Source organism: Uloborus diversus, chromosome 5, assembly GCF_026930045.1.
Source record: "Uloborus diversus isolate 005 chromosome 5, Udiv.v.3.1, whole genome shotgun sequence".
Classification (NCBI taxonomy): domain Eukaryota; kingdom Metazoa; phylum Arthropoda; class Arachnida; order Araneae; family Uloboridae; genus Uloborus; species Uloborus diversus.
The window spans coordinates 96,827,006-96,839,380 of record NC_072735.1 but is presented as its reverse complement, the minus strand read 5'-3'; the positions used below and the strand labels follow the sequence as shown (position 1 = coordinate 96,839,380).

Genomic DNA, 12,375 nt, shown 5'->3' with positions numbered 1-12,375 from the left:
CTTATAATTAAAAAAAGGTTGTTGTAATGAGAATTCTAAAGTTTATTTTTTCTTTTAAACATAAATAGCTGGTTTTTTTTTTTTTTTTTTTTTTTTTTTTTTTTACAAAATTTGAACAATACTGTACAACTGTATAATCCAATACACAATATCAGAGACTGGAAAGTGCAAATGAGGTGCCTTAAATTATTAAATGTTCTAAAACCCTTGAAAAAAAATTGGCGCAGTATAACCTACTAGGGCTCTTGTGCCAAAACACCCAATCTAACCAATCAAACCTTGAAAATAATTAGACAAGTCTTTGAAACTCCTAAGGAAAATGTGCTTCAATTTTATTTCTTATCAAGTGTATAAATTATGAATTGTTCAAATAAGTAGTATGTTACTCTCATGTTACCTGTTTTCTCTAAATTAAAAAGGGAACCCTGCATCACTCTCTTGATACCAGTCACCCCTCTTTAGGTCAATTCAAAAAGGACAGCATTAAAACACACATTAATGAAAACGACGCACAACAAAAAGTAAAGCATGGCCTTATGCATCACAGGAAAACAGACCAAAACATGGGGGGGGGGCAAATAAAACTGTTGCTCAAAAAAAAAATCCTGCTCCCCCCAGGAACTCAGTCCTAAATCCGCCTATGCCCCCCCCCCTCGTTGCTAGTATTCAAAGGGGTCCCGTCCGTAGCACAGACGATTATCGACCGCCGCACCCAGTCCCGCGGGGGGCTCGCTACGCAGACCCCCCGTGAGATGGAACCTAAGGCCTACGGCTAAGAGGTGGGGTGTGTGCGGAGAAAAGTATTCAAAGGGGTACACACCAATGGATGATTTTTTGAGTGTTTTATAGGGCAGTATATTTCAGTGCTATGAATAAAAGGTTACTAATTATGAACCAAAAACAGGGGTAATTAAAAATGACATAAGCAGATAAAATTTTAACATTTCACTTTCAAGATGTAAATTTTACAATTTATTTCAGTTAGAAAAAACACTTTGAATGAGGAATAAAAAATTTGAACAACATTTAGATTTTTTTTCATATTATAGGACTTTTTTAGTCTTTCTTGGTTTTACTCTTGTAAAAATCCTTACGAGTTAATCCGGTATTAACTTTACAAGTCAATGATACAAATAATAAAGTAAGTATCCTAAATAATCATTCAGTTAACTATTTTTAGACCATTTTGGTCACTTGTAATCAAATTTATCTTTTCCGGGACGTGAAGAAAACCGGTCAGAACGCTAGGATTTTTTTTAAAAACCGGGACGTCTGGCAGGCCTAGTTATGTACCGCACTACCAAAAGTGTAGAGGAACTCAAGGATAGAATCCACACGCTGCAGTGATGACCATTACCAGGACCGACGCTGCAAATGGGGTCGTTTCAGAAATTTTAAACTATTTTTTTTTCTGAGCGAGCATGTTTAAAAACACAGGATTTGACCATTTTTAAAAAAAATTGACGAAGTTTATTATTTTTTAAAAATTATTTTAATCGGTCCGATTTTATTTTTTACGCTTCTGCACATGACAACACAAGTGATGAAATGCCATTCATTGATGCCATTAGCGCAGAGCGCAATGTTTAACTCGCATCTTTACTCACATGTACTGGCAACGATATGGTTGATAGCAAGCGTAGAGCTCAAGATTTAATTCTCTTCTTGATTATCATAAAGTTGAAACGTGGTAGCCAGCAAGCGTAAGCATTCAACGCGCTAGTGGATTACGCACCCAAATTCATCACTTGTGACGTCATAAAGACCACGCATTGTTTAAAACATGGGACATTTTTAAAAAATTAATTTTAATTAAATTTAGGGGAAACAAAAGTATTATCTGGATCCATGTGTTTTTTTTTTTTTTTTTTTTTTTTTTTTTGCCCATTCTGTCAACTTCAATGGCTAAAAGTAGTACTTTTGACTGATGGAAACAACATTGTGTGGTGCGAGTTACTCTACGCAAGTGACACTTTTCTCCTTTTGTCGCCATTTTAAAATCCACTGCACTCGTATCTGTATCACCTGGTTAACACGATTCTAAGTTTGATGAGTATGTGGTCATTTTCATACATTCCTCATCATTGTACGCGCAGTACTTTTGAATACATAGCATTTTGAAAACGAATGAGTGATTTGTAGTAACCCAGAAAATTAAAAAATAAAACTGACTCTTCTTTCTTCAGTTTCAAATGTTTTTGCTTCTTCTGTTTCGAATATGAGATTTTTCTAAGCGTTTGGAAACTGTAGATCTCCAATACAATGCTAAACTTTTGGATAGCTAGATCATGTACGAAAAGGTTTCTTGAGAGAGCTCCTGTATGAAACGTAAAATTTATTAAAATAATGACTCCTCAAAAAATATATATAATAAACAAAAAGCTCCCTTAAAATCTCGAAAAATGCTCCAAAAGGTTTTTAAAAATGCCCTAGAAGAGAAAAAGAATTCTTGATTTTAAAAAAGCCAAAATTAAAAAAAAGCAAATGTCATCAGAATCCGGGCCTTAGGCGTCAATAAAATACCTATATAAGTGACTGAAAAAATTACCACAAAAAGCGCATTTGCTTTAGATTGCGTAAAAAAAATGCCCATTCATAATGTTTTTTAACCTGTCTGATGAAGTAATGTTATTGATATAAGAAGAAAAAAATAATTTTTTAAACAGCATGGGGTCGCGTACCCATTCAAACAAATGGAAACTCGGAGATCATCTTTGGCATTCGTGTTTGGCAATATGCCTCCAGATTTTCAGAGCGCGTTATGATTCGAAGTCAAAATGAAAAGCATGTACACCGACACTATTAATGAAATGCGTCACCGTCTGCCGTTCCCAGTAACCTCTAAGTCAAATGTCTAACAAGCATAAATAAGCGAATAAAACTCGTTTGTAACAAAGAAATAAAGGCAGCCATTCAAGGTAACCTAGATCCACAACTTCTCTATTTTAAACTTATCCACGTATATTTTAATAGTTTTACTGTATTTTTTGGAAATAAATGGACGGAAAACTCGTAAAGTATTGTGTAGTTACGCAAAATTAGAAAAAATAGTTATTAAATAAATTTAAAATAAATTATTAGCTTGGTTCAAAGTTATCCTGCCACTTCGAATCGAAATTTCGAAGCAACGTGGAAAAATGAAGCGAAAAATAAAATATTAAACTAAAAATAATGTAACTTTAAACCAGCAAAATGAAATTTGAAAATGCTTAAAAACTACTCCTTTGTACTGCTCAACATCGCAAGATCTCATTTGCAATATTGCATATAATTTGACAATGTAGGAAGATCAATTTCAATAACTTCTAAAATTGGTCCGAAACAGTAATTTCAAAATTATTGAATGATGCAATGGATTTGTGCTTTTTTTTTTTTTTTTGTAAAATAAAGAATAGAAAACTTATTTCATAACCTTGTCAGAAGAGCGCAGCACTAAGTTCATGTTTTAAAAAAGTTCACCATATATACTAAGCAGTTTGAAGTGTTGCAAAATTAACCGAAATAGTGACCTTAGTTACAGTAATTTACCCTAAATGACTAGCAGTAAATTGATTTTTTAATGCCGAGAGAAATAACATGACTTTTGCCAGTCTCCAAACCAGGACATTGCGAAGAGGATCGGAACGCATTTTGAAAATAATAATAATAATAATAGTTTAGAATTTCGAAATTTTTGTACTGATTCACCATCTATTTTTCGCAAAATCATAACATAAATAAGAAAAAACAAATTTTTTACCTAAATTTTATTATTATTTTTTTAAGTGTTGCTTTAAATCGCTATAATTCAAAATATCTTTGATCAATATTCAAATTTTTTCAAATTTCATGCACAAATACCTAATGTTTAATTTTTATTCGGCGATTTAAAAACTATTAATTAAATAAAAAATAGAAACAAAAATTTCGAAAAATTCAAAGATACTCAATAAAAAAATCATATTTTTTGCAGTAAACGTTTTTTTCTCCCAAATTTGCCAAATAAAAATTAAAGTAAATTGTTTGAAAAAGATATGCTCTAAATTTCATTACTTTATCTTTATCAGTTCTTGACTTATAAGAGTTTGAATGCAAAAAATGACATCATGGTGAAAAACGCGTTTTCAAGTTCATGGCAGTTTTAATGAGTTTCTCCACAGAAGATCTCGGTGTAAGAAGGCGATAAATTCATTTTAAGAACTTTCAAGAGTCCCCAATAATAGTAATAATAATAATAATAAATTAATTAATAAAAATTATAATAATAATAAAAATAATATTAATAATTTTTAAAATATTTTCTTTACATTTAATTTTACATGTATGTCAGAATTTGTCGTCATAAAACCGAGTTAAATGACATTTTAATAAAATATGACGCTAATCTATTTATAGTTAATGTCTCTAATGACAATAATTAATGTCATGTATTGAAACTTTATCGCCGGTAGAAAGAGGTACTATGCTCTTCTTGCACCGAGATCTTAAATTAGATAATTCGACGGAATTATTTTCCAAAATAATTACAAAATTAGTGACAGTTGATTTCTAAAATACAACAGAGCTACGTTTGTAACAAAGACAAACTGCGTACGGTAAATTATCCAAAATGAGATCGAAAATAAAAAATCAGATATTTTTAGGGCTACTTTGTATGCTTTTTTTTTTCTTTTCATTTTTACTCAAGAAAGATATTTCTTTATTGGAAAGGGTTCCTAGAAGGACTACTAGGCTAGAAAGGGGACTTTCAGGTTTAGATTCTGATGCTAGACTTAAGAGTCTTTATATGTATAGCCTGGAGCAAAAGAGAGTCAGAGGGGATATGATTCAATTGTTTATATTTATCAAAATGAAAGCTGTTAATGGGTTAAATTTTTGCACCGAAAGCAGGACGTGGGGCTATCGTTTTAAGCTATTAAGGCTAACCTGGAAATTAGGAAAAATTACTACTTTAATAGGGTTGTGTTCCATTTGGAACAGCTTCCCGGAAGAGGAAGTAATGAGCAATGGGGTATATAGCATTAGACGGCCATTGATCTTTCTTGGGGACTAATAAACTGCCTAGGACCAGCCTAGCTGGGCCCAGAGCCTGTTGCTGGTCGTCACATTTGCATTTGAATGCACAATTGCTCAGATTAAAGGCTCCCAAACTTTTAGACACTGCTAATCACCGCTAAGAAACACATTTTTTGAAAACATTCATATAAACAGGGGAGGAGGGGGTTAACCTTTTTTCTTTTTTTCATTTACTTCACATTTTTTTAATAACACAGCCTAAGCGTTATTCCAAAAGCAGAACAAGCTGCTACAGAAGCGGATTTCGACAACAGAAAACTTTCTCTTTTTTCCACCAGAAGTGTAATGGGTTTGTTTCCTTCAGTCAAAAGTACTACTTTTAGACACTGAAATTCATAGAATGAACAAAAAAAAAAAAAAACTAGTATGTTGTGGCCATTACGAAACTTTCTTCTATATTTTTCCTTTTTCTGATCCCTCCCCATGCTTGACGAGGAAGCAATATTCCTAACAAAAACAAAATGACACATGCAAAAACTTGACGACCATCCCAATGTCTGAATTATTGTAAAAGCAAAGCAAAGAGCGAAAATTGAAAGTTACTTTAAAAGCCTTACTTGAATTAATTACAAATATTTTATTTATTAAAAAACATAAGATGGCAACAGTTAAAAATTTTAATTCATTGAGATAATATTTCCGATCATTTCCATACAATTAAAATCACGAGAAATACGCAGACGACAATCTATTACGATTTATCTTTCTTATTGTTGCATTAATAAAACTATTTTTATTCGCAAAAAAAAAATCAAAAAAATCAATACCTCTTGGAGCGATTGGAGTCAAAATTGAACCAAAGCCTGTTTACGTATGGATTCACATATATTCCAAATTTCAAACAGAACGTAGCATTACTTCTTGAGATAGGGCACTCACAATGGAAAAAAAGAACGGGCGATTGCGCTACCCCTTTTTTAGCTGTTGACACCAAAATAAAATCAGCTCTTATACCCACTAAGGGCTACTTGTCAAAAAATTTTTGTTTGATTCCGTTCGTTATTTCTTGAGATACAGCAGTCACAATTCACGACGAAAAACGTTCTATAACTCAACCCCCGTTTGAGCTATTGACACCAAAATTGAATCAGCACCTGCTCCAGTTAGGGGAAACATATGGACCAAATTTTGTTTGATTCCGCCAGTTACTTCCTGAGGAATAGCAATCACGCATAACTCAAAAAACGTCCCATTGCTCCACCCCCCTTGGAGGAATTCGCGTCAAAAACCAATGGGCACAAGTTCACATAGAGTCACATATGTGTACCAAATTTCGTTCAATTTCATGCGATAGTTTTTGCTATAGAGCGGCCACAAAAAACTGGTCACACACAGACGTGACACACACACACACATACACACACATACATACACACACACACATACATACACACACACATACATACACACACATACATACACACACACATACATACACACACACATACATACACACACAGACAGACAGACATTTTCCAAAAATAGTCGAAATGGACTCAGCACACCTCAAAACGTTCGAATCCGTCAAAATTCGAAATTCGAAAATTTGCACGAATCCAATACTTTCTTCTATATATTAGATATAGAAGAAAGTAAAAACATGGATCGAGAAAAAAACTTTAATTTTCCCAACGCTTAGTTTTTCATTAGTTTTTTAAAATGTCCGATTTTGAAAATAAGGCTTGGTTTTTTATGACGTCACAAATGATGCACTTTGGCGCATCTGTTTACCGCGTTTCCACGTTATGATAATCTAGAAGCGAATTAAATACTGCGCTATACGCTTGCTATCAACCATATCGTTGCCAGTACAGGTGAGTAAAGAAGACTGTTAAATATTGTGCTCTGTGAATGGCATCAGTTAATGGCATTTCATCATTTGTGATGTCATCGGCAGAAGCGGAAACAACAAAAGCGCACCGATTAAAATATTTTTATAAAAAATTTAAATTTCGTCAAATTACATAAAAAATGGTCAGATCCTATGTTTTTAAGCATGCTCTTTCAGAAAAAAAATACTTTTAAAATTTCGGAAACGACCCCACTACTTAACATACAACCAAAACTTTCAGCAATTATCTTTTTTGGTGCATTACCTGTCATCTGAACGATACCTATGTTGACCTTTTTAACGATATTTTAACTTCAAAAAAACTTGCCTATTTATTAAAAATAAATAAATAAATAAATAATTTCTGGTATGTCGTGTCGCGAATCACCAATCATGGAATGGCGAGGTGTAAGAGTTCGCCTCCAAACAGATTTCTCTTTTACCGATAGTTTTAGCAGAATAGAAGTGAGAACTGATAAACAGCAGCTGAAATAACAATCCTCCTGTCCTTGCTCTTTATCCCTTCACCCCCACTGGTTCTTCAACCGGAGGTGCCAAATGCCAAATAGCTGCCCAAAAATTGGTGGAATTCGAAGCGAAATGAACTAATATTTAAAACTTCGTCAGACAAAGAAACTGATTTTTAATGCAGTGGAAGTTAAGACTACAACCAGATCATCCAAGTCAACAGTTCCGTATAAATATAATGTCAAAATATGTAGCGTGCATAACATGAAACCAGCTGCTTTTTATGCGCTCTTCCATAGATATAAATGAATAAATTGTTGGGCAAAAATTTTTTAAATGATAGTATTATAGTTCTATATCATTACGCAAACTTAAAACTCAGTGTAAGTGAAAACAGTGAAAAAGATAGATTGAAACAGGTAAATCCATTTTTACATATTAATGCCACACCACAACTATTTTTTGATTGAGTTAAGCCATTGGAAAGAAATTCTATTAGGACTTAAACCATGTCCTTGACCTTTTTTGGGAGACACGGAAGGAGGAGTTTTCTTCCCTAATTTAGGTATTGATTCCTCCAGCAGCAATATTAACTAATTGCTTAAAAAAGGTATAAACTAATTAAACTCTAAATAAGACACATCAAATGGCTAATAATTGACTGACATTTATTGAATTTGATCAAAAGGTATTTCCCACTCCAATTCAGAGCAGACGAGCCAGTGATTGAACACTTAGTTGCAATATTTCATTTTCAAAATTTCAGAAAATCGTTAGGAGCTACAGCATTTGCCACAAGACAATAAAAACATTAAGACTAAAACTTGTAACAATTTTTAAATTACAAAAAATTTAAGGTTCTACGTCAGGATTTTTTTAGGGGGGGGGGTGAAAGGAAAAAAATGTGCATTATCCTAGTGAATGAACACCCCCTACCAAGTGGACAAACACTCCATTTTCCAGTCGCTTTCTTTTTGGAAATGCATCGAAGGAAATCACTCTTTACTCCTGGTAATTTATGTAAACTTTTAAAAATTTATCCTTTCTTTTAAAAACATACGAATTGTTGTTCATTTAGCGGTCGGTCTATTTTATTTCCTACTGCCTAATAAAGGGTTATGATAGTTAACAGGGCCGGCTCTAGTAGTTTATTGACAAGTGCCGCCCCCCCCCCCCCACCCCATTGAATAATAATGATAATAATAATATATTAGTGTAATCTTTACCAATAATAACGCTGAAAGTCTCTGTCTGGATATTTAGATCTCTATTTGGATCTCTGTGACGCGCATAGCGCCTAGACCGTTAGGCCGAATTTCAAGCAATTTGGCACAAAATTAGTTCGTAGTATGGGGGTGTGCACCTCGAAGCGATTTTTCAAAAATTCGATTTTGTTCTTTTTCTATTCCAATTTTAAGAACATTTTACCAAGCAAATTATCATAACGTGGGCGAGTAAATTATCAAATTATCATAACGTGGAACTGTTACAAGGGCGAGCAAATTGGCGAGAAATTCATTATTCATTATTTGTAAATATACAGGCGAACCAAATGACTTTTTAATTTTTTACTACGGGAAAAGTCGTGCAGGTACCACTAGTATATTGATAAAATAAAAATAATAGTAAAGTGCTTAAATTAAAGTGATTTTCTAGTTAGATTCCAAACTGGGTTTTGCACATACAAGTACTGGTACAAACTTTAAATTATCTTTTTTAACATTAAAGTACTGCATGATATGGCGCTGAAACAACTACGTCGCCTACCCCAAGAGTCGGTCCTGTAGCTAATCTTTACTAGTAATAAAGCTTAAAGTCTTTCTGTCTGGATATTGGGATCTCTCTCCGAATGTCTGGAACACTGTGACGCGCACAGCGCCTAAACCGTTCGGCCGATTTGCATGAAATTCGGCACAGAATTAGTTTGTAGCATGGTGGTGTGCACTTCGAAGCGATTTGTCGAAAACTCGATTTTGCTCTTTTTCTATTCCAATTCTAAGAACATTTTACCCAGCAAATTATCATAACGTGGAATTGTAACAAGGGCGAGCAAATGAGCACAGCAAATTGGCGAGAAATTCACCATCCATTATTTGTAAATATACAGGCGAACCAAATGACGTTTTAATTTTTTTTTTTCTACGGGCAAAGCTGTGCAGGTACCACTAGTTTAAAATAAAGAAGGGACCAAAAAAAAAAAAACAGGAAAACAAAAAGAAAGATTAATTTGAATTTTGAAATTTTTAATTCAAATTATGTTTTTCGCAATCACGAGCTGCGACAGGACCCGACCCATCGGAGTAGTTTCTAGAAATGTCTCCTGTCCCCCCAAGCCTGCCCTTCCTCTTGGGCGGTTACATGTGTATAGTTGTGTATGTGTATGTGTAGGCTTGTGTATGCATGTTGGCGTGTGTGAATGTGTGTGACTGTGTGTGAGTGTGTATGTGTATGAGCGTGCGTGTGTGTAGGACATGGACGCCACCGATCAGGAGAAGCGGATTGCTCAGGGCCGGAGGAGCCGCGCCTGCATAGGATGGTGGGGTTAAAAAAGGGAACCACAACGCCAAGGACGGTCAAGTCAAAACAATTAGCAATCGTGACTATTCAAAAAACAAAAAAATAAATAAATAAATAAATAAAAACTTACCGCGTGCATGGGCATATGTGGCCAAGTCTGAGGAGGTCCACACCAGTGGTAGGGCAGAGGAGAGGGGGCGCAACAGGGCGAGCAGCCGCCGCCGGCGTGGTGCGCCCAGGCCAAGTAGTCGACGGGCGGCATGCTGCCCCGGTGGCTGCGGGGCGCCCTGCAGGCGGAGGCCGGCCTCCGCCGGACGGAGGGTGGCTCCGAAGACGCCTCGTCGGACGGCGGGTCGGACGCCCAGTCGTGCCGGGGCGAGGGGCACGCCCGGGGGCACGGGGAGCAACGCACGTGCGGTTGCTGCGGCCTGGGGCTCGGCGTGGTCGCCCGCTGTAGGGACGACTCCCGACTCCTGCGGTGCACGGCCGCCGCCGGGGGCTTGCTGGGGTAGAAGCCCCTGGGGTCGTCCACGTTGTCGTAGCTGGATCGTCTGTCCGGCGGCTGCTCCGCGGCCGAACTGTCGCTGCTCATCGCGTCTTCGTCGGGCGCGCGATTGTTATTACTCGCGTGCTGCTGCACGATGCTGTTGATGCCGGAAGGGTCCCGCGGGGGTGGGGTCGGCGGGCGGCCGCCCCTCGGCTCCCAGGAGCCCCGAGAGCCCATCGAGCCCGAAATAGAGACCCTCAAGAGCCGGGCTATTTCGGACAATCCCCCTCCTTCTTCTTTGGAGAACGGCGAGAGCACTCGAGGGAGAGCTAGCTGCACTTGGGAGGAAATGCGACCCGGCAGCGCGCGACAAACACAGCCTCTCTTTCACGAGCGCGGGAAGCTCGGGAACTCCGAGAGCACGCGACTCGACCTCAGGGTCACGGGTAGAGAGCGGGGGCGTCTCCATATGCTGCACAAAAGTTTTCTCGGGAGGACGAGAATGTGTAGCATTGCGAGCGTCTGACGAAAGGCGTGTCATCATCGTCTGTAGCAGGCCCGGATCTAAGACCCCGCTGTGCAGGGGGGGGGGGGGGGCTCACTGACTTTCAGGGCCCAACGGCCCATGATATTGAAAGAACATTATCACTAAGACTCATTGAAGTTGCAAATATATACTGTTGGCCTCTGAGGAGGATCCCTACAGATTTTGTTGCAGGAGGGCCCGAAATTTATAGATCCAGGCGTGGTCTTTAGGCCCCCATACGAAATCAACATAAGTTGAAAAGCTAGTATATTTTTAGTAAATACTCCAATGTTCGATTACTTTACTGTTTCAAAACAACAAAAGTCAACACAAAAGCAGTATTAATGGAATACATAAATATTTTTAATTTGTATTTCTTGTTATTACATTTTTTTATTATTATTTTAAAAACCTTTTTAATTTAATGTTTTATTTTCATTTATTTTTATTTACTATTCATTCAGGCATTTCTTTAATTTATTTTATTTTCCAAAAGGCACACTAGCTTTAAGAAAGTCTAGACATAAATCAAAACGTAAATATTAGTGTAATATGTATCTCCTAGGACAGCTTTGTCTAAGTGAATTTCTGAATTTCCATTGAAAAGTAAAAATTTAATAATCGAAAAAAAAAAGACAACCGCACCAAAATTGCTTTAATTCTCGCATTAAATTTTTTAATGTTTACACAGCTTTACCATACATTTATATTTTCCAGCTTAAAAATTTTTCCGCAATTTATGATTGTTCCCTCCTTTTCTCCAGTAGAAAAATTCAATGACATTCATATTAGTGGTTGGGAAACATTAAGTATCTACAAAATTAATGTTTCTTGTAAGCCTAAAAATATGAAGATAAAATGTTGATAACTATAGCATATTTTATTGCATTAGCCCCAAATTTAAAGCAACACGGATCAATTTTTTGCCTAGTAATTTTTTTTATTAGTTTCAAAGAAAAATATTGCATTTTTTGCATCAGCTTCAGTAATAATTGCGCTATTTAATAAGATTATTTTAATGAAGATATAATTTTAGTTTATCAAGTCTCTTAAATTGTAAATTAAAAACAAAAAAAGATCCTAAGTTTACAACGCAAATGCAAATGAACGTCGAAATTAGGAAAATAATTAACTTCCTTGCCTTTTTTTTGTTACCTTAGTTGTCTTGCCTGACTTCTAGATTTAGAGAATTTTTCGACTCCAGTCTTATAAAACCTAATACAACGTGCTATAAAAAAGTGTGCACACTTCTTTTTACTTTGTTGTTCTCTATGGCGTAAAAAAATTCGAAACAAAAATGTTTTAATGAAACAACAGTTAATTAGTAAGTACAAATGCAATTAATTATTGCTATTTTTACAATTTTAACGTCGCTTTTGTGCCACGTAACTTACTTCGGTGTTTTATTTATTTATTTTTTTTCTACGAAAACGAGAAAAGTATTTTACATAAAAAAGCGAATTTTTTTGTGAGTACGATTCTTCGTTTTCA

The 12,375-nt window shown here is 35.9% G+C and overlaps 1 protein-coding gene across 5 annotated transcripts in view; it reads right to left on the bottom strand.

The window, feature by feature from the left end:
- Positions 1–12,375, bottom strand: part of LOC129222784 (liprin-beta-1-like) — a 102,720-nt gene that overhangs the window by 48,358 nt on the left and 41,987 nt on the right. For 3 of the 5 annotated variants that reach the window (XM_054857323.1, XM_054857324.1, XM_054857325.1), the window contains exon 1: positions 10,002–10,662. The exons of the other annotated variants lie outside the window; for them this stretch is intronic. In XM_054857323.1, the coding sequence (XP_054713298.1) occupies positions 10,002–10,595 (594 nt within the window). In that variant the 5' untranslated portion in view covers positions 10,596–10,662. Of the gene's footprint in view, positions 1–10,001; positions 10,663–12,375 lie in introns of those variants that run through there. 5 annotated transcript variants of the gene reach the window in all.